A 23,473-nucleotide genomic window follows, 5' to 3' on the forward strand; every position below is an offset into this window, starting at 1 on the left:
TGTTGGTTGCTTCTGGTTGCTTTTAGTTGTTTAATTCACTTCTTGTTTACCAATTCTAGTCTTTGGTACGTTCTAATTGCGCGCCAATCCCTTCCTATGCCCTTTTCCGCCTCTACTTCCCGTTGCGTGACGTCACATCCTTGACGTCACCCTAATTGACTGCCTTAATTAACTACTTAGTCTTTGCTACTTTCAAATTGCGCGCCAATCCCTTCCCATTCTCTTTTTTGAATCGACTTCAGGTTGTGTGACGTCACCTTATTTGACTGATTTAATTAACTATTTTAGTAACTGACACATTCAAATGAGGCGCCAATCCAGTGGCTAATTAGAAGATTTTCCCCTTTGCTTTCATATTTTCTGCCTGTAATTAATTACTTAATTAAATATTGGCCTTATTGTTTTTTCAGATATATTGGAACCACTCATTAACCACTACCACTTCTCGATTGCTCACAACTGTTGCGTACAGAATTTTGCGTGTTTTGACTTAGTTACCGAATAACCTTACTGGCCAAATTATTTTTGGACACAACATTATGTCACCCCTATTTATTTATTTATTTACAATACCTTACAGGTCGCCAGGAAGGCGTTGTGCAAAGGGGGTACAAGAAGTATGGATACATATAATAGTGCCTAAAAAAGCAGCAAAATCATAAGGGATGAACAGGGTTAAATACGAAAATATATTAAGCAATCATGGCAAATATAGCAACCACGCAAAAGAAAAAGCCCAACATGAACAAAATAATTAAACAAGAAAACATACATATAAAGTAACCTGGCATAAAAACAGATGCATATCTTTTAGATGGGAAAATAAAAAAATAGTAACAACGTAGCAACCACAAGTGATAAGACAGGGAAATAAAGTGAAAACAAAGTCATGGCTCCCTGATACAGATGAGAACGTCCTAAGTACAGTTGTCGATGAAATGTTTGACTAGATGGTCATGGAAAATTTCACGATTGCGGCGAGAGGCGATGTGGTTTGTAAGGTCATTCCACAGGCGTATAACACGTGGCAGGGCCGAAAAGTTAAAGGCATGAGTACTGCCATAAATGCGTGCAAAACTGTAGTTAGAGTGGGATCTGGATGACGAATAAGAGGGTCGTTGCAGGTGTGATAACGGTGAATGAGTGGCATGGATTAATTTGTGAAATAGAGATAGAAGGACAATACCTCGACGCAGACTTAACGGAGGGAGCGAAAGTTCCAGCTTTATTTGTGTTACGCTTCAATGATAACTATAATTCCGTGTAATGAAACGACTGGCCCTGTTTTGGATTGATTCTATTATATCGACTAAGTATCTTTGATGGGGAGACCAAATGGAAGAGGCGTATTCTAGCTGAGATCTAACAAATGTAAAATAGGCTTGTTTACGCCCATTGGAAGGAGCGCTATGTAAGTTGCGGCGCAGGAAGCCTAAAGACCGGGAAGCTTTAGCTGAAATGGTAATTATGTGATTCGCCCACGAGAGATTCGGTGCTAGGTGAACATCTAAGTATTTATATTCATTTTTCCGCGCCAATATGTTGTTACTAATGGTGTAAGGAAAGTGAGAACTAGCTGGCTTTCGAGTAAAAGAGATTATGTTACACTTGGAGACATTCAAGGTCATTAGCCATGTGTTACACCAATCGTTAATGATATCCAAGTCGCATTGAAGTGCGCTATGGTCACCAGTACTTTCTATTACTCTATATATAATGCAGTCATCAGCAAATATTCGCATTTTGGAGGAAATGTTGTTCGGTAAGTCGTTGATATAAATTAAGAAGAGTAACGGACCAAGGACACTTCCTTGCGGTACACCCGACATAACATCTGAGAGAGGAGAGGAATAATGATTAACAACTCTGAATTGCTGGCGATTAGAAAGGAAGTTGCGAACCCATGACCCCACTCGTTAACCTCTTCCACTTCTCAATTACTCACAACTGCTGCGGACACGATTTTGCTGACGCGGCCTGCGGACAGAAATTTGTGAACATAGCGAAGTAATGCCTTCGCGGTAAAAACACCCAGAGCCTACTAGAGACGAGGTTCCCATACAACATCAACCTAGCTCAATGCGCCTTTGGTTATTTAAACATTACCAAGCTTTGAGTGACAAGTATACTAAGCTTAGAAATATTTTTGCTTGTTCGTCACCTGCAACAGCTTTTTTTTTTTCAACTGCACATGCTCAGATAACTGCAGGATATATGAAAACGTCGAACATACTTCTAGAAGAGGCCAAGCGACGGCTGCTTATGCGTTTTACGTGCTCTACCCTTGTTGAATCTTGACTTCCCGTCAAGTGGTTGGTGAATTTTGTACTGCCCTTTTTTTACCCTTTTTTTTGTTAAGACGGGCTGGGGGGGAGGGCGTTATCATCGCAGATTATTCCACAACATTCCACGTTATAGTATTCGAGACATGATAAAGAATAAGTTTTTTAGCACTCCGTGCAGCGATTTCGCGCTGCAGTAAATCTTCAAATGGAAGCCACGTGTATTTTATTCCACTCGCGATAAGAACGATGCTATGTATCATTTTAAAATGATTTTCTTTATTTATCGGCCTTTGATCGAGACGTGCCAAAGTATGTTCGCTACGTGGGCGTTACAACCGACCGCGTCAGCCTGTTCACGGTGGAATATCGAAAAATAGATGTTCCAGCTGGCAACGTAGCAAATGTCAGGCTTCTGCGCACTAGTGCTAAGACATCGTCTGACAGAGTAGTGCAACGGCTGTGATGGAATCGCAAGAGTTAAGAGCAGTGAGGACCTTACTAAACGCGCTATCGCCGCACGAACTAGGCCGCCTCGATGAAGCAAAATTTTTTTGGCTCCCACGAACGCGACGCCTCGATCCGAGCAACGTCTCCAAGGAAGTCTGCGACGCTTTGAAAGCTGTCCACCCAACGGCGATGCGCCTGGAGTGCATAGCGCAAATTCATTGCTGGAGTATGCCGTGGCAGGCAATCCGTGGGTGGAAGTTCTACCGTCTGGCTCAGACGCCTACGCGAATAGACTGTGCCATGGTGCTGCAGCGCATGGCATCGCATCTAAAAGATCTCGGCAGCGACGACGGCGACCGGGCACCGTATGCTTGTAGAACGCGCGACAATGCTGTCCATGCATGCCTGATGACAAAGGTGAAGTCGCCTCTTAGCGTCACATCGAATCCCGTCTACGTGGCGATGTGGATCACACAACCTCTGATTGCCACTCGCTGTTCATTGGAAAGCATTGAAGAGCAAGTGTACGAGGCTGTTCACGCTGCAGTCCGCGGCAACATTGTATGTTTGGAGGAATTGACTCGAGGCACTCTCGAAGAGACCTACCAGGATGCCATTAGGGTTCTGAGCCTGACTTCAGCGCCAGCAGAAACCCAGCCGAGTACGAGCACTCTCGAGAACCCTCGGTTATATTTAGGAGGAGTCTACCACAGCAAACAAGCCTCTTCTCTTCAGTACGGAAAAGGTGAGTACGATCTTCATCACATGTGATTACTTAAATGATAGACTTGCTGTTTATTCATGAAAATTCAAGGCCAGAATAACAGTGTGCGATATGCGCTCGGCAATCGATGTATACAACGAATTTTAAAGAACCGTGCTATGCGTAATCATTTTATCGAATATTACAAAGTGGTCCACACTGGAACTCAATTACTACGTGCTTGCTATGTATAGCCTCGTCCACATCTACCTAGACCATGGTTACTGCTTTAAAAGCACCATTAAATTCGAACTGTCCGCACAGGAAAGCTAACTGACAGTCCACGTGAACCAGCACTTCTTGGTCCGTCTGTTCTTGCATCGCTTCGCATCAATTTGTGCTAGCGTTGGACAAAATATTGCTCTGAAAGTAGTGACCGTGTTATAGCTAGAAGTGGATGACCCTACACAGAAATATTGCCGTAAAGTATATTTGCTCCATCAGTGTAAATTAGCCATTAGGACGTTTTGCTTGTTCGCCTAAGCATCGCTTTGCCCCGCCGCGGTGGCGCAGCAGTAAGAGCGCTCGACTGCTCATTCCCAGGATGCGGGATTGAATCCGGGCCAAGGCTGCTGTTTTAAATGGAGGCAGAAAACAAGGCACCTGTGTGCTGTGCAATGTGCGTGCATGTTAAAGAAGCCCAGGCGGTGTAAATTTGCGGAGGCCTTCAATGCGGCCTCTCTCATAGCATGAGTCGATTTGGGACGTTAAACCCCATAAATTACACCAAACGTCAGCATTGCTCAAATCGTGAATGGACGGCTTATTTCGTTACCGTTATTGCAGTCTGCCACGTGATACGCTAATTTCCCACTGAAATTTACCACAAAAATCAAATGGAATAAATAACCCATGCCTAATAACTTCAGAAATTTCGCATAGTGGGTGGAACAGCGCGAAAAGGCGAAACACAAGAAGAGACGCACAACAGACGACTGCTGACTCGCAACTATTGTTTTATTAGGAAGAAAGCGGATTCTTATACAAAAAATATGTCACATGATGTTACGAAGAACGAAACCCTTGACCAGTCAAAATTCAAGAGATATCTTCTTCCTTCAACAGCCACGTGGAAAACCCTATCAAGCAAGACCAAACATGCAAGCCCCCCCTCCCCCTCCTCCCCAACGGCCCGTTTCACAAATTATAAATTATCACCAAATATTATCCAGAAAAGAAACCTCTTTTTCGATAAGCACCAATGAAGGCTGGCTGACACACTGCGACTGCTTCTTGCTGATGTAATATGCCTCAGTAATTTCTCTCGTAGTTTTGTCCCTATGGCGAAACAAAATCTTTGTTTTTGAAACCAAGGGGCGACAACTTTTGTTATTCTGCTTTCCTTCTTTCCCACAAGCCCTACAATGATATTTCAAGTGAGAATATCGTGTGTACGACAGCGAATTGGGGCATTCACGCAGACGAATATTTATGCACCGACTCGTTTGACCTATGTATACTTTATTGCATGACAGTGGAATTCGACAGCGCAGGCGCGATCTACTAATCTCGACCTATGCGAAACCTGGCATTCAAACGGGTTACTCTTCTTTAGCATTTTCTGGCGGTTCCTGATAGCGCAGCAGAGCCCGCCCAACATTTGCGGCGCCGAAAAAACATTAATTTCGAATCGCCCAGCTACATTTTTTAGGTTATGTGCAATCTTATGCATGTAGGGAATCACTGCTAGTTTTTTCTTCTGTGCGCTGTCCCTTATTCTAACCGGAAAATCCTTCCTAACCATCCGCAAAAGCTTTTCACATGTTGCCGAAATAACCAAATCCGGGAATCCTGAAGTTTTTAGCCTACGAACCTGTAGCAATACACTATCATGAATGCAATGATGATATAAGCTCAGTAAGCTTGAGCGAATGCAACAACTAGCAATTTCATTTTTACAATTTTTGGGTGTCCAGAAGAATAGCTTAACACCTGCTTTTGGGACCTCGGGGAGTACATGAAACATAAGTGGTCACGTTTGAAAAACAGTTTTATGCTCAGAAACTGGAGGATATCGTTCGACGGGTTTGATAGGGTTTTCCACGTGGCTCTTGAAGGAAGAAGATATCGCTTGAATTTTGACTGGTCAAGGGTTTCGTTATTTGTAACATCATGTGACATATTTTTTGTATAAGAATCCGCTTTCTTCCTAATAAAAAATCAGTTGCGAGCCAGCGCTCGTCTGTTGTGCGTCTCTTGTGTTTCGTCTTTTCGCGCTGTTCAAACCACTATTCAATTGTACCAACTCGCCCAACTGTCCATCCTACTTCAGAAGTTTTTGCTTTCCTTCAGTTTTACCAATCACGTTTTTTGCAGGTCGTTGTATCCGGTTAGCATGGATGCCAACTTTGTTTCAGTTGCAGGTATGCCTACACGTTTGTACGACGTTGTGACTTCCAGGACCGTGACGAAGCTAGAAAGGACTGTCTCAACCGATAGCCCTAGCTAAAGTGTTCTTCGAGCGAAGTCACAATAGAGATATATGTTGTTAGGGGCTTTTGACAGTCACTGCATAGACAGTGGTAGAGGGTCCCTCGCATGAGCCCCTTCGGTAGATGTGGTTATCACTGATAATATATGATGAATAGACACAAGACTGCTTGGCAAACGCAACATAAATACCGAGAACGACAATACACAGCTTATCGATTCTCTTAATTACAACAAGCGGAGTCTGCGTGGCGGGCGCTCGCGAGCATTTTTAACCAACCGAGCTAAAAAACCTTTGATAGCACAGCAAAAGCAGCACTAGAGAATAGCAAAAGCCAGAGCGTTGCGGCTGCTGTTGAGACAGTAGACCCGTCGTCGCACCTACACTATTTTGCATGGCATCCTGGTTATATGAGCTCACGTCACGTGATGACGTTATCACTTTTCTTCAAGGTATCCTGGTCATGCGACTCATTTAAACTACTGACGTCATCAGCTTTTCAAGTTATTCTGGTCATGTGACTTGATGGCGTCATAACGTTTTGCAGGTAACTGGTACCACTTCTAGTGAGCAGATTTTGGTTGGTTGGTTGGTTTGTGGGGTTTGACGTCCCAAAGCAACTCAGGCAATGAGAGACGCCGTAGTGGAGGACTCCGGTAATTTCGACCACCTGGGGTTCTTTAACGTGCACTGACATCGTACAGCACACGGGTGCCCTGCTTTTCGCCGCCATCGAAAAGCTGCCGCCGAGGCCGGGATTCGATCCCGCGTCCTTGGGAATAGTATTCAGGCGCCGTAAGCACTGTGCCACCCCGGCGGGGTGAACAGATTTTGCGGACAGCCTGTGCGGAAAACTTCCGGCCCAAAAGCGTCTCATATGAGCCATATAAAGCTTCCGCCTTAATCAATTACATGCTTAAAATGCTTCAGATTTTCTGAGCCTATGAGGCCCGATTAGTCTTTAAATGTACAGTGCGTCAATTCTTTAACAGTACCGCGCCAGTGTCGACTGTCTGGCGCTGCTGCGCCCGAAAACGCAGTAGATGACAAGGCAAGCGAGGGCAAGGGCATGCCTACAATTCCTGCTGTTGCAGTGAGCCTCGCTTGCTAGGCTGTTCTTATTAGTACGAAGCAACCCCTGCCACAATCGGCTGGTAGGCATCGGTCCCTGAAGAAGCTATCACTGCTTGCTTTCATCCGCCATATGTGCATATAGTGCGAATAATGTCTTGAAAGTATGCACATTTGCAATAAAAACCTAGCATGCCCAATAATTATTTGCAATCGTTACCTTGGCCAAATTATTGTCGAGAACATTAAATATCGTAACCTTGATTACTTCCAAAATAAATCTTCTCGAGACAATGTCTGCAGATGGAACCAGGGACAAGCAATATTTTTAACGTTATAGTTAGCACCAATCGAAGCCATAAGTATACAGCAGATAGAACAAGCGCTCGCAGAGCGCGGGAATAACACGTGATTCGTTTCGACAAGGCAGAACTGCCAAGCAGACGACACTCGCCCAAGCAGCATGATTACGCCCCCTTGCTCGTTCCCTCTCCCGATTTCCGCTCTCCTTCGTTTCGGTGCCGCTGCCACCGGGCAGCCAACTCTCACGCGGTACTGTTAAAGAATGTATAGGCTGTACTTGAATCACCAGCGCATCGTGCGAGAACACTTAGACAGGCGTTTTCATAAGTGCTAATCATATGCTGTCTATACCAATATCGTGTATTAAACCTAATGAGGTAATCTTTGCGCATATAGAAGTTGCAGGCACACGATCAAAGCATTGAGCGGTCCAACGCAGAAACCCATTACTTGCAGCAACAACTGAATATACCGAAACAGCGGCTGTTATTAGAAGGGCCACTGACAAGGCGGTCATTCGTCCTACAAATATTGAGAGCTTCCACAATTTGCCAGGTTAGACAATGGTATGCGCGATCGATAAAACTTGCAGACATGGGGAAAGGATTGCACAGCTGTTTCGTTTTCTTATTCCTGTTATTGGTGTGCTTGCATCCAAGGAATTGCAAAACAAGTTTGAGCCACCATACAATCCCGGGAAATTGGCATGCTCTCTGAGCCTCTCAGTGAGACAGCGCCAGTCTGTTCTTTCTACGCAGCGCCACAGCTGCGTTGAATCCTGCAAGCCACGCCAATAGTGCAGGGAACAAACTTAGTTTCGTGCTTCATTTCGCATACGATCTTTGTTTTTGCCTTGGCACTTTCTGGTCACAGAGCAGACAGGACAATTTCAAAACGGCTTTAAAATGAACAGCTACGCCAAATTTGTTGGCAGTACTATTGACATTGTCCGATGGTTTCTGCAGATGCAAACAAGAGGACTTGAAACGTTTTTTTTTCTATTGACCATGAGGCAAGGAGTGTCAGCAGGCCTTTAAAGCTTTGTTTTGCGTAGTTTTCTTTGTTGTGTGGTTTCACCGAGTCTAACAACCTACAGTACTAAGTAAATTATACCACATTTGTTGACGTAAAAGAAAACGTTTCGCGAAGCAACTGTTCCCTGTCTCTTCGACAGGTGAATGTATGATCGGGAATAAAGGTCGGATGTCTCATTAAAGGCCAACTCTTTCGCATGGAATCATTCATGTCGTGCTTGCGTTGTTTCACTAAATTTGCTAGCGAAAGAAGCGCAAACTGGGTGTTGCGTATAGCGGCATATTTGCAGAATTCTCACACCAAAACAAAGGGCGGACGGGGATAATTTACATTGTTTAAGAATCAGGGGTGTAGGCCAAAACTCCCAAAGAAGGAAACGCGCGGCACAGGTTTCATGGATTTTAGAACTGATTTATAGGAAAGAGTGCAGATAGTCTTATCTGTTGTGGTAAACGGTAGGCGTAAAAATGACAAGTTATTCAATACCGGCGTAAAACATTAGAGGCTGAAACCGGTTGCAAAACAGAGCCTTTATATTAGCATTTTCGCAGAGCGCCGCTGGGCCGGCAGGGTACAAATTCAAGGGCCACTATCTTTCACCTCAGCTATTCCTTAGAACAGGTTCCGTGCAGCGTTAAATATTACACCTCGGCTCCGAGAGTCCGGTGCTCTCTTGCTGGCTAACACGTCACTACTACTGCACGTGCACTGCTCGGGGTGGCAAAGTGCTCGGGCTCACTGCTCGCGCTGCACGTCCACTGCTCTGACTGGACGCGTGCTCCTCATTTGCGCCGTGAAATGATTTCACCCACAGCCGGACAACGAAGAGTCTGTTGTGAACGCGTGCGCTCTACCGACACCAACGCTGCCCATACGCAACAGCAGCCAGACAGCGAATTTCGCTGAAAACCTAAAGCTCCCGCTCAGTGTTAGCCTTTTGGGTGCGTTCGGTGTGTTCCCTGTTCTTCCTCCGGCCTGGTGCCACGGAGACACAGACTTCTAACGCTAATACAATTGCATGTCTAAAATATTTAGGGGAACTTTCAACGTTCAACTTCAACGCCAAAGATGGGCACAAGAAAAATGGCGGGAGAAAACGCAGTGCTATGTGAAATGTGCGACCACATCTTTATATCGCTTCTCGAAGCCACTGGTATAAAAACGAAGCTTGTTCTTCGCGTTGGCGCTTGCGGAAAAACCTTTTATTGGCGGTAGCTGAAACAGTTGTGTTGCTGATTCTGCTTCACAGTAATTCACAGATATGGAAGGAATGAGTCAATAATACCTGGCCGAACGCGTCGAATATAGCAGGCAAAATGAGGTTCCGAGACATGAAGGGCCATTACGAATACGGCAATTACGCTGTCGTGGCGGGATTAGGAGAATCAAATAGGGCACTGCGCAGCGCCGCGCACAGTGTATCGCTTGCTTTCTCTGCGCTGTACTGAAAATGCGCTAGTTAGGGTCGCGACCAAGTAAAAAATTTACGGTGCTTTATATCTGGTTAAACCGAGTGAAAAGTGATAGCTTCAAGATGGTTTAGCCTAGCAACTACCAAAGAACCGCTGAACGGACAGCCTACAATACTTTCCCCTGGGTAAACCATCGTTCGGACCAAATAAACGCAACGAACCGTAAAACAAGACTTTGCCAGGCTAAATCATCATTAAGCTACCGCTTCTTAATCGGTTTACCAAAGTTAAAGCACCGCTAAACTCATTCTTACTCACGTCGGCGCTTTCCGTCACGTACTTGACGCAGCATAGCGTGACGTCACTTCCTATGACATAGACGCTGCATTTCGGCTCCTCAGCGAGCCCAGAGTAAATTACGTGACCAGATTTTGATTCATCTTGAAGTGACCTTGATGTCCCCGGCTTCACCTTGACTTGAACTTCGACCTATGCAATGGCTTGACCATCGGTCTCACCACTGACCATCAAGGGCTGAGCCTTGAAGGTCACTGACAGCGCACGCCGAAGAGAGCCCGAAAACTCTAGTACCGAAATTGCCGCTTCAAATTCAACGGCGTATGAATTTCGGACGGCGTATTGGATCCGTTGAAGGGTTACTATTCTCGAGGACAGCATTCTGCTGCTATGTGAAAGGGACCGGATGTAAGAGGTTTCCTCGCAAGTATTTTCAACATATGTTACGCTTCAGTTTCGGTTCTGGATAGACGTCGAGACGACGACGCTTTCTTTGGTGTACACACTGAAAATGAACACCTCATCAAAATATTGTCTATCTGTCTTAATTTCATCCAAATATCGCGCATGTGCCGGCCGACTGTTTTGTGTTCGCAAATAGATCTTTAATACAAAGCATTTGATGTCCTGGCTGTCAGAAAAACCTGGCGATGGCGTCATTAGTGACGTAGGCGGCAAAGCTCGAATGCACCAGTTTTTGGCTTGATGGCGTGAAAAAAAATTCCTTTAATTTTGTGCTCTTGTGCTGAAGAAATATGCTATCCTTTCTTCATTTTATTGCTTACCGAGTGCGCAGTTAATGCTGCCCAGATTTCTGGCATATTGTTTTATGGAAAAAAATAAGGGCGACTATTTGATTTTTATCGGGTTACAGCTGCCATTCCGTTGCTCTGGAGCCAACATATTCAAATATCTGTAAACCTAAGCAGACAAGAGATTACATTTGACATAACTGCAAGGGTAGAGGGAAATGAGCCTTTAGGCTGCCGCTTTTGATGAAAGAATTTCATATTTTTCTCTCTCTTATAGATAGCGCCAGCGTTCCCACTCCGCTCCGGTTGTTTTGCTGCGTCACGTGCTGGCGGAACTACCCTTCCCCAGAGGCACTCAAACGGCACATGCGTTATATGCACCCGAAAGCATGAGCAAGCATCGCTTCGGTCCCATTGTCCGTGGTGCACCTTCGCCAGGTGAGGCACATTTGTTCAAGACGAGCCGGCTGCGATGCTTCATTATTGAGGGAGCTCAACTTCTGAAGCCAAGGACTCATGTTCAATTCCGGCCATGACGGCCAGTTTTTGATAAATTCGTAAAGCAGGGTGCCCGTGTACTGTGCGTTCTCAGTTCACAATAAACAAATCCAAGCAGTAGAAAATCAAGGCCCACCATTGCAGCGTGTCACGTGGCCTTGAAGTTTTAAACCGGTGAACCTTTTACCTCAACTGTCTTTATAGAAAGCTTTTAGCGATATAGTTTTCCTAAATAGACGATTAATTCTGAACGGTCGCAGTCATTTTCACAGGCACATTAAAGCATGCGAGAATTCCCTGAATTGCAAAAAATGGTAAATGAATTCATTTTTATTAGCGCAAGAGCATTAATAGAAAGTCTATGGCGGCGTTGCTGTTCTCCGTTATTTTAACACAAAAATAAGCACAAGTATGCGGCGTCCAAATGAAAACACGAGTTCGTACTGATCTATAGCAGTAGGAGAGCAGGGAGGAATGGGACACTTTTCATAAATAAATTTTCAGATATTTTTATTTTGAACACAGATGTTTGATGGCTTACAATAAAACCCAAAACACGCTGCAAATTCTGAGAATCAATACTTGCTATCGCTTCTGGGGGAAGTGGAAAAAAAGACAGTTTACAACAGCAAAAATCTGTCCCATCCCTCCCTCAAGGCGGAGTGGGACATCACTTGGGAGGAATGCGATGTGTGGAATGTTGTGATAACGTTTTACCGAACATTATATGCTGATATTTCCACATCAGACTTGTAGCAGGACTGCGGGTGCTTTGTTCCCCCGATAGTATTTGGAACTTGCAGCTTCATAACAATGTCGGTTATTGGTACAATTACTTTATATTCCTGAAGAGGAAAGGAAAACTGGGAGGTCTCGTCTTTCTTTCGAACGATCCGAACGCTGACTTTACAAGCTGTCACTGCTCTCGACTTTAACCGCGTAATAGATGAGGTTTTTTTTTTACAAAACCTCACAGGGACAAAATCACATTTTGTCACTTTAAAAGCTTCATTCGGCCATTCGACCTCAGAAATGTCGTGTCTCTCATGATTGACACTTGAAATGTCACTTTCAGAATCGTCAGAGGGAATAGCAGCTGTCTTTTCACTCGGTGCGCTGTGGACCTTGCAGAGACGCAGTTTTCTAACTGGACGTATATTGGGGGCAGTCTTAGCTGTCTTCGGCGCTCTTTTTTCTGATGCTGCCGTGTCAACCTTCCTGCAGTTACTTGTTCGATTGCATGTTTCTATGGGGCGTCTGTAAACCCTTTAGTGCTAATTTTCTTCCTTCCTTTTTGCCTTGGGTTACGCGGCGCAGCCTTAAAATACGGCCTAAGGTCGCTCGGTACAATGCGACTGCGAGGAAACATCGAAGACAATGCAGCTTCATTGACCATGGGCATGACGACATCTCTGATGTTGTTTCGGACTGCATCAGTCTCTGTCTCTGTGTTCAAAAACATTTTCAGAAGGCTGGAACTATCTATTTCACGTATTGCAGTGACTGCCTGTGGTGGGACCTCTCCGCTAGTGAAATCTTCTGGTCTGTCAGCGACGGACGATATCATGTAGTCATCCACAGTGAAGGGCTCGCTATTGAAAGGCCAAATGCCTGTTTTGCGGAACCCCTAGATTATGTTATTTTGCGTTACCATTGATATTTAGGCGGATCTCACTAGTTCCCCAATGTTGTAGATGGATATGGCCTTCCCTGGGTTTTTTATAAGCTAGTCATTGCAAGCAGCTTTGTAACGATATTTCAATGGTCCATATACGAATACATCAAGTGGCTACAAGCAGTGGCTACAATGGAGGAAAGGTCAGCAGAATGACCCCTTTCTTTGGCCTTGTTGATCGTGCTGATGTTGACATGACTTTCATGATTGTCAATAATAAAAGGAATTGGTTCTTCGTTCGAGTACCTTGTATATCTTACAATGCGCTGTAATGCTAAATCAACGGTCCACTCTGACCTGCCTGCCAGTCCAGGACTTGTCTAGGGCGCCTTTCAGAAAAAAATATTTAAATCTCACCCGTGGAAAATAAAATACCGGTGGCAGAGAGTTTTCTACGGCATTGACGGCGCACAAGACTGTGACCAATTTTCCGCGTTGCGCGGATGTGACCTGGCCAGCTTGCTTCTCTCCATGTGCTGCGACAATCTGTGGCAAATTGTGGGCAGTTGTCAAGCCTGTTTCGTCACAGTTGTAGATGCGGAGGGGAGTTAGCTTGTGTCGGTCGTAGGCGCCTTTCAGATTTGAAAGACAGACATCAATGTTGTGCTTGTTGAAGCTCGTTCCCGACCGAGACTGGTCGTTTCAAGCGATCAAACCTATAGCTCAGGATGACTGTCCATAAAGCCCAGAAACCAGTCTCTTCCAGCTACCTTGCTGACTTCTCATGACGTTGGACACTTACGGCTTAAAACTGTTGCAAACTGAGTTGCCAGTGAACGAACCTGCATTCTTGTAAGCACATAATGCATCTTGCTTGTCTTAAGCAAACATTATTTCAAGAGCACTTCATCTTCTGCTGTGAAGACCATACCGCAGGCCAAGTTGGAATTGAACAAGATACTGCCTCTCGCACTGCAAACGTTGTACTTCTTTACAGCTCGATCAAGGGATGATTTTGATACCTTAAGAGCTTCTACGGCCCTTATACTTTTCTTTTCTTCTCACACCTGTCTCACAACTTCCAACACCAAACTGTTCAATCTGCGAGCCCTCTCGGGATGCTTTTTCTTGTATACCCTCGGCATCATCCTGAACATTCAAATGGAGCAATAGCATGCAAATATAAATAAGTACCCTCACAAAGCCCTATTAAGTTTGCTTCGCTTAATTCACTGCATCCAATAAAGAGCAGTGTAGCTGTAGCCTACTATTTACGCCCTTCACCAGGGAGGCTTACAGAACAGTACGGTAGCAATCAGAGCTCGTAAATGAAGCAATGTGATCGTTTTATAATGCCTCTTTAGTTCCCCATCTAAATTGTCCTCACGCGAATTTTTATCTAGCCAGCCTGACTATTATCGCAAGCCATTTTCATGCAACCGAAAGTTTATAAGCTCAAAATGTGAGATAAGCGAAACTAGTTGCTTTTTAGGCTAATGCGGCTCAGCCTTTCACCTCAGTCGCTAGTCACAGCACTAGGCTTATGTCAGGATGGATGAGACAGTGTCCCGTTCAACCATGATCTTGGCTGTCCCATTCCTCCCAAGCTACACCACCCAAAGAAATAAACCTTCCATGACGACAGTTGTCTCCTTAGACCCAAACCTTTTACGGTACGAGGTAGGACGCTGATGCGCCTTCTTTGAGAAAAATGGGTATTAGCAATACCCGAGTTCTTTATACATGAGAAAGCTTTAATTGAGATAGCAGATTCTTACTTTTTACAGGTGAATCAGACAATTTCTTGTCACAGCAATTTGAACCCGCCGAAGACGTCCGCCATTAGAGCCAGGCTATCGATATGCTAGTTCTATCTCGTGAGCAACTATAGAACGTTTTGAACTAGTTGCTGGAGAGATACACCAGATGTTCTGCTCCTCCAACCATCCCTACCTCCAGACTCTCCCGTACAGATGATGCGCAAGCAGTGTAAAAAGCATGCGGCGTCACGGGGAAACCCGAGGTCGTATAGTACACCATCGCAGTACTTATCACTCGAAGGCAGTACAAACAGCACGCGGCATTCACAGGCAAACGCGATTAATTGTTTGAAAATTGATTGATTAATAAATGTTATTGGCAGAAATTGGGGCTAGGGGAGGTGGGTTAGGAAAGAGCAATGGTCGGCAGTCTTTGGTACAAGAGTCCATTGGCCTCAGCAGCAGCTCTGGCTTGCTGCACCAGCATGAGCTGATGCTGAGCGTTCGAGTCGGCTAGAAGGTCTTCCCACTGCTCAGGACTAGGGCTGCGCTGCCGCAGTACACATGGCGTGCAAGCAGTATAAATGGTGCGCCTAGAGTAAGCTTTGTCGAAGTACTGCACGCTGATTAATAGTTGTGCCATCAGAAAAGGCAAAGCTTGAGCCACCCTGAATTTATTTTTTGAGAAAGCAGCGTCCGTATGGCTACGTGTCCTGAGCCGTTTCGTCAATAATGTCCTTCCCTGGCCACCGATACAAACGACCAAAAAAGACAAAAGAACAGAGGCAGGCAGCGATAAGACAAAGAAAAGAGTACGGAAAGTGAGTGTGAAATAAGTAGCTGTCACAAACACACAGAAAAGAAAAATTACGCCTCCTGAAATCTAGAGCAGGTTACCAGCATAGCACTTTTTTCGCAGGGGCAAGCAGTCTTCGGCTGATGCACATAACGCCTTAGGCCTTGCCGCAGCGACAACGGCAATATCTGCGTCGACATAGAGGGGGTAAACCTTATACAGAATGCTGTCAGAAAGTTTCATGAGGCATGTTGTGTACAGTCAATAGGGCTCCCACGCAGCCATTTAGATGTTATCCTAAGCGTAAAATCTTACTTTAAAAGGCTTCGCGAATTTGGGCGCCACTTAAGAGGTGGGAACCAAACTCATAGGGACTATTCATTTCCGAGTACGATGCGAGTCAGCCAGGATTAGTCAGACTCTTGACCATGCAGGTACTTTCGTTCGACTTGATTAAATCGGGGCTACGTACCTTTGTCCGGTGGCCTGCTATTTATTATGGTGAATTACAGCGGTATGTTGATTAGTATATAAAATAAGCGAAACTACATTAAAAGCTCTATCGCATGTAATTCTCATATGACCTAACAGTAATCCATGCCTCCTTTTTGTTCAAAGTACTAGGTTCGTAAGTATAGTCAGTGTATCGAACAAAAATACGGTCCCGCGAGTTCGGTGTCACTCACGACGGTTAAATGTCAGTACAAGCAGGCTGCTGAATAGTCCATTCAGCCAAGAGTTTACATATCAAAATTTGTCGCGAGACATTCGTTTATGGCTAGCTAGCTAGTGAATACTATTATTTTATTAATCATGTAGTGAAGCATATATACGTGTTTGCGTATATTGGGCACAAGGCTGGAAAACATCATGCAGTATTTATGCTTTTCACTCGATACATTTTGAGGCACGACAAAAAGGAAAGGTATCTTAGCTAGTAACATATTTCTGCATAAGTATATGAATAGCTGCTAGAGCAAACGAAAATTGCAGAACAAACGGTCCTATATGGCGCAATGGCAACTGTGATAGCATTTACGCTGGGTGCTCAGGACAAGCAAACTGATACGAAGTGGATGGAGTACAAGTGTTATAAAGTTTGGCAGGACGATGTTTTAATCCCTACAGCTATAATGACAGCCCTGATTTGTATTCTTATTTTAAATTAAGACCAAAGCACCACTCGCTCATCACGAAGCATAAATGGACTTAACGTGTTCATCCTTCCGTGTTCCCAGGTTTCCATTTCATGAAAAATGACGCAATAACAGGCATCTTTTTTTCCTCAGCGCGTTTTCTAGTATCACTCCCTGGAAGTTGTTCGTTTAGTACTGTACAGCATGATGAAATTGCAGTTACGCTCACTGTTAGACGGTTTACAGGCTCAAACCTAGGCAGTACAAATGATGTGCTGGAGCATAATCGCTCGTAGTGCGCCTGTCATGTGTCCTATCGATGGCAAGGGCAGGAAAGAAGGTGTCACCTCAAACGCTTCGTCACGTGCATGATTCGCTTTCTTTAAAACAAGTGTTTCACAATAGAAAGTTTTTTGTTTTCTCCCGCGCTTTCTCAAACTGTAAGCGGAACTACGGCGATGGTTGCCACATAACAAGAGCTGACGATTGCTTGTGCTTTTTGTGAAACCTGTAATATATCCAGTGTTAGATCCTTTTAATTTTGCCGCAAGCATTATGAACACCGAAGAAAAAAAACGTCATCGGGTAATTAGCCCCTGTGTAAATTGCCGTGACTTGCGTCGAAAGTTTGGAATTTTCACAGCTATAAGTTTTCTATAAATGCTTGTATAATGGCCGCGGGTTTTTTTATGAAACATTCCGAAACATAATTAGATTTGTATTACGATAACACGCCTCCGTCGCGAAAGGCATTTAGCTCTGCACTTGTACGACCATTTAAAAGACTAACCTACTCTAGGACACCAAAGAGAACAGCGTCGATGTATGTTGTGTTTAAACTATGGTAGGTACCTAACCAACGTAAGATGAAGCTAGGGCTGAGTAATTAAAATACGTTCAAGTGGGGCGACTTTGTAAAGTTACAGGACTGTGTTTAAGTCTGTTTAAGAGTGGAAATGCCGAAATCCACTTTTACAGGACTGTTTTTCATTAGCCGCGTCGTCATTGTCATAACTACATCATCCTCACTATCTCTGCTATCACCATTATCAACTAAACGCACCATCATTGTCATCACTACATCATCATTATCCCAAACTACAGCGTCACTGTCATCGCTACTATAATCCTTACGTTACACAAGGAGAATTACGACCTGTTTCTAACGAGCCCAGCGGAGGGTCACCTAGCTGGCTACCGTATATTTGGATGGTTGTGTGCGTGCGTCCCGATATTTTGACATTTGTAATGGTGAGGAATTAGTTGGGGGGGGGGGGGGGGGGCGGTGTGGACTCGCCTAATGCAGCCCGGTGGTTACAGGCATGAGCTGTTCGAGTTCTTTTCAAAACGTTTTCCCCGCAATAAAAAAAAAAAAAAAAACCCGCCGTGGGTCAGTCGGTTAACGCGTTCGGCAGCGGATCGGAGGGGTATTGGTTCGATCGATTCTCGGTGGAGAGAGCTTTTTGTAGCGTAAGCTATACTGCGCTAGGTTTTCTGGCCATCGGCTTGGTACCGTGTTACCGTGGCACCCCGCAAGACGGAGAAGACGCTACAAAAGCTCGTATGTTTCAAACTGAAATTTGTAAACGATCCTATTCTTCTGGAATCTGGCCCGACACAATCCCAGCAGGTTTGCCGAAACCATCAACTGGAATTTTGCAGCAAAAGCTACACTTCGCTACCCTTCAGCATTTCGCCAGTGCCTGAAAGGGGTGCCTCAAAGAGTTGGCAGGCGATATATGGCAGCTGACACGATTGTGCACTGACAGGATGTAGGGTTGCCTGATGTTAAGTTCGGCAGGAGCTCCCAACTCGAGCCTCTCCTTTCATATGGGAGGTGATATCAGAATCAGCCTGCCAGGACCCTTGCATTCACGTTACCCTTAGGCCACGCAGGCAAGTTCATACGGTTTGAAAAGTGGATGTTTATTTATTTATTTATTTATTTATTTATTTATTTATTTATTTATTTATTTGGTAAATATCAAGGCCGTTGATACGTTACAGATAGGAGTGGTTTAACTACTTATACAAACATTAGAACAAGGAGAATTTTTAACATAGGTGATGAAGCGCAGATTTGAACGCTTCGGGTTCGGCAATGGAGACAATGCAGGCGGGCAGGTGGTTCCAGTCTGAGCTAGCCTTGGGGAGGAAAAAGTAGAAATACTGGTTAGTCCTGCAGTTTGGAACATTAACTTTAAAACGATGGTCGATGCGGGATGACATCTAACTCGGAGCAGTGAAAAGACTTTGCTTCAAGGATTCATTTCTGTAATATATTTTGTGGAATGCAGAAAGTCGAGAAAAATGAAGCCGCACCGAAAGATCTAGGAGATCTAGAGATCTCTTCATGAGTGTGGCACTAGATGAACGGGAGTAGCTATTCAAAATAAAACGAGCTGAACAATTCTGAACAGATTCTAAGGTATTAATAAGAGTATTGATGTTAGGATTCCACACAGAAGACGCGTATTCCCTCTTACTACGAACGACTGTTTTGTAGAGAATTAACTTTAACGAAACCGGAGCAAGTGAAAAGTTACGACGAAGGAAGCCACGCATGCGATTAGCGTTGTTACTTAATGTTCGATGTGTGTTTTCCATGAGAGGTCACTGCTGATGTGTACGCCAAGATACTTATATACTGAAACAGTCTAAAGAAGAGCCATTAAGAACGTACGGATGTGGGTTATCCTTGTTAGGAAGTCGTGTTACTTTCATTGCTTTACATTTGGATACGTTAAGTTTCATTAGCCAAGTTTCACACCACGCAGAAATGTTGTTAATATCACGCTGCAAAACAACGGTTGGGTAAGAAATTTCCTTAAATATGTTAAAGAGGCTATCACTGCAACACTCGCAGCTTTCGTTCTATCACTAGGTCACGCCTTGCTTAAACCCTCGCAATTTTTCTTTCTTGAAGTGTCAGTGCGAACAATGTTTCCTCCGACCTTTCTTGATCACAATTTCTGTTCACACTTTCTTCCAGCCACGCATGAGGCACAAAAATTGTCGCTTTAAAACGCATGGTATTTATTCTTTACGCCGGCACTATGTAAACAGTACAGCGCATTTGGGGAGCTTCGTGCAAACCTCGTTCAACTGAATCCAATACGTTTGCTGGAAATGACAAAAATGGTAGCTCAAAATATAAAAAAAGTAATCTTTAACCTGGTAGCTATTTTAGCCCTAATAAAGTGGTATCCCAATAAAAGAATGAATGCGATTTCCTTCTTTTCTTGTTCAACTGCTATTATTACTTGCATATTCAAAACTGGCGCAGTCATCTCATTCATATATTTTATTGCTTCACCAGGTCCGAACGAGAAGAGCATGCATACAATCGCCCAAGCAATGGAAGTTCCTGGAGAACGATATCAGCTACCCAGCCGGCAGAAGGAACAATTACAATCCAAGAACGTGCGCCCATGCCTGTACATTCACGCTGAACACGCAGTGAATCTCGTCCTGACGTTTCCTCTCTTCTTCACCTGGAAACATACACTGCGCCTTTTGCGGTGCGCAATTTCACAAGGCCCACCTTGAAAAACACCGTTAACAGAATAGAGATTTAACATTTAAATTCTGTTTGTTGCCAACGCGCAAGAGAAACAACTGGTACCTACCAGTGAAGAAAAAGGAATGTGATTCTCACTACTACAGCTCTCTGCAGCGCGCGGTCAAGGTTCATTAAGCATTTCTATACAAAAACTAAATGGCACTTTCCCCTCAAGGACACCTTATGTAACGAGTTGTTGGTGACTGGCGCCACCACGGACCCTAGCTTTCATACGGAAGCTGTTATCCGTACCGTGCGATAGGTTGTAAGGTGGAGGGAAGAAACCACTCGCGGTAGCGGTCGAGGCCGTGGTATAGCCCCGACCGACGGTCTCCCCGTCTGTCTACCAGACAGGGCACCCCGGGACCTTCCTCTGTGTATAAGGGTGAATCAAAGCGACAGAATATTAGAAACGTTATACTATACATGCCGTATGGATAAATCTTCAAAAATAAACCGTGATCGGTAATTGAAAAGGGGCCGTACTGACATAAAAATGAACTATCAGAAAACAGGAGAAATATTCTTAAAATTTTTATAATTAACTCCCTGACTAACGAACCAATAGCAAACCTTTCTGCCTTCGTAACAGCCCAAATCATGAACAACTTCATTGACCAAAACACTAAAGCCGAGAATCAAAGTAAGATCAGGATAACAAACTGACTGCCCCTATGCGCGTGTCCTGTATATCTGCGTGTTGTCCGTTTTGGCGCTACATAAGGAAGGTAAACTGCTATCCCTAAAAGTCTTGCCGAACTCATGGATGGATGGATGGACGGACGGACGGACGGACGGACGGACGTCAATGGCTTACAATCATAACTTAACGCAGGCTTTCAGGACGACGCAGTTTTTCTGGATTTTTTAAAAGCATTCGATCGGGTCCCTCATCAGACTTTTACTAAAACTAGCACAGCTTAACATCCACCCTAATGTGCTCGCCTAGATTAAGGACTTTCTTTTTTCTAGATCTCAGTATACCTCAGTTAATAATTCTAACTCTTCTTCGACTTATGTGACGTCTAGTGTACCCCAAGGAAGCGTGCTTGGTCCTTTGCTTTTTCTAATCTTTATTAATGATTTACCTGCCTGTGTAACATCTAGAGTTCGTCTTTTCGCAGATGACTGCGTAATTTACCGTAACATTATTAATGACAGTGACCGCCAATTCCTACAATCTGACCTGAACGCAGTAAGCTCATTATGCTTTAAACGTTTCTAAAACTAAACAAATATCTTTCACTCGTCGTACAGCTCGCATTTAAAACACTTACATGCTCAATGACAATGCTGTTGAACTAACAAACACTTACAAATACCTTGGCGTGCACCTTCAGTTTGATGTAACATGGCATCACCATATCGACCTCACCCTAGCTGCTGCTAACCGTTCACTTGGTCTTCTTAAATGTACTCTCAAACACGCTCCTATCCATGTTAAAAAACTTGCTTATATCGCTCTAATACGCCCTAAAATTGAATATGCCGTGGCTATTTGGGACCCTGATCAAGCCTATGTTATCACCAACATCGAATCCTTGCAGAACCGTGCTGTGCGTTTTATTTTTTCAGACTACTCGCCTTCCACTAGCGTCACAGCATTAAAACAACGTGCTGAACTGGAAGACTTATCATGTCGTCGTAAACACGCTCGGTTAACACTTTTCCATAAGCTTTATCACCATCCACTGCTGCGCAGTGATTTGTTTCAGTCACCTGATGTCATTTTTCCACGACTTGATCATGCCTTCAAAGTTAAACGCGCAAAGTGTCATTTAGCATCTTATGCCGATTCATTCATACCTCGTACTATCATTGAATGGAATAACTTGCCATCGCACATCGCTACAGAAACTAACATAAAAAATTCCAAGAGCTACTTCACTGTGACGGAAATGTGTAGAATATTTTGGTGTTGTTTTTCTTTCCTCTTTTGATGTTATATTTATTGGTTCTTATTGTAATTGTTGCTAATTGCATCATGGTTTTTACAAATGTATCCCCCCCCCCTATGTAATACCCTTCTTTGGAGGGCCTTTAGGGGAAACCTGAATAAATAAATACAAAAATAAAAAGAAGCACAAAGTAAAATTCCACACCATACGTCGGAAAGAGCGTACATTGAAAATCAACAAAAGTAAAGTTATTAAATTGAGAGAGATAGCCCATACAAAGGCATCCCTCGAAAAAGCGAGCATGAAATTCCGGCAAGTGCTTACCATCGGAAATGAAACTGTACAACAAAACATAACCAGCGATATTATGATGCTGCGTCTTTTAATTACAAAAGTGATCACGAAGTTTGTTTAAAGTAGTGCGTTTAATAATTTGGAAGCCAGTTCCTTAGCATGTGCAAACCATACATAATCCTGCATGTGCCAATTTGTCATTTCTCACAATTTCGCATGTTATATGTAGTAGAATGAGGTTATAGGTTTGTTATGGGCATAAGAAACAGGTATTATTCTTTACCTGGTTTGTATATTGTTTGCTGAGGCGATAATCATATGTCTTTGTAACAGATAATACATTATATGCTGCAAATAAGAGTTGAAAGGGATAGTAGCACACAGGAACGCTTCCAACAGCATGTATAAACCTTTTTTGCAGAACATAAATAAATGAAGATTGCTTTGTGTTCTAGAGGACCCAATTAAATGGCAGTAATTACGTCTTGAGCAAAATAATGCATTATAGAATAACTGCATTACGTTACGGGGCAGTACTCTTGTTTCGGTATATCAGTCAAACTACTTGCGAGTTATTTTTTTTTTTGTTAAATAATTTATATGCTCATTCCAAGACACGGTCTCGTGAAAGACAACGCCTAATCTTTTAATTGTGCTCCATGTTTCTGTCAGCATTATCACGTCAAATGTGCTGCCTAGCTGCTGAAAAAAGACTAAGTCCTGTTTCTTTATTTTTCACTGATTGAACGTTAAAGTGGCCACGACAGCTAACGTTTGAGCATAAACTGATTACTGGATTTCAATCCATGCACCTTAAATTATAAATCCTCAAAATTTGAGCTCATCCAGTGTATTAGTTTTAAAATGAATATGTATTGATAGCAAAATCAGCTTTATGGTCCGGCAACCATGAGACCAATCAACTGGGGTTGATTTTAGTAAGACGCTTTTATTTATTGCTATACTTCTCTACCTTGCGTGAAAAAAAAAAACTGCCTTTGTTTTTTGTACATTTGTCTTTTTAAGGTTTAGGGTTTTTGTTCTGTCCATTTCTCTAGCTTAGCTAGAATTTCATTAGCATGAATTTGATCGGTTTCCTTTGATGAAAAAAATGCACT

General features: G+C 43.7%; 1 protein-coding gene and 1 pseudogene across 2 annotated transcripts; one reads left to right on the forward strand and one right to left on the reverse strand.

Annotated features, from left to right (window-relative positions):
• The first annotated feature begins 2,561 nt into the window (after window positions 1-2,561).
• LOC146174650 (uncharacterized) lies at window positions 2,562-20,165 on the forward strand. 2 transcript variants are annotated; one of them, XM_084583835.1, is made up of 3 exons: window positions 2,570-3,477; window positions 11,074-11,234; window positions 19,921-20,076. In XM_084583835.1, the coding sequence occupies exons 1-2, from the start codon at window positions 2,748-2,750 to the stop codon at window positions 11,187-11,189; spliced, it is 846 nt and encodes a 281-aa protein (XP_084439961.1). In that variant the 5' UTR covers window positions 2,570-2,747; the 3' UTR covers window positions 11,190-11,234; window positions 19,921-20,076. The 2 variants fall into 2 exon arrangements, with proteins under 2 accessions (XP_084439960.1, XP_084439961.1); XM_084583834.1 differs by lacking the exon at window positions 11,074-11,234 and having other exon boundaries at window positions 2,562-3,477; window positions 19,921-20,165.
• Window positions 13,053-14,054, reverse strand: LOC146174651 (uncharacterized; annotated as a pseudogene).
• Window positions 20,166-23,473: the final 3,308 nt, after the last annotated feature.

This window comes from Amblyomma maculatum, chromosome 11 (assembly GCF_055883805.1).
Source record: "Amblyomma maculatum isolate TAMU_Amacu chromosome 11, ASM5588380v1, whole genome shotgun sequence".
Lineage (NCBI taxonomy): Eukaryota > Metazoa > Arthropoda > Arachnida > Ixodida > Ixodidae > Amblyomma > Amblyomma maculatum.

Coding starts and splice junctions, on each gene's coding strand:
- LOC146174650 (XM_084583834.1), top strand. CDS start 2,748: ATGGAATCGCAAGAGTTAAGAGCAGTGAGGACCTTACTAAACGCGCTA. Junction 3,478..19,920: donor TTCTCTTCAGTACGGAAAAG/GTGAGTACGATC, acceptor TTGCTTCACCAG/GTCCGAACGAGAAGAGCATG.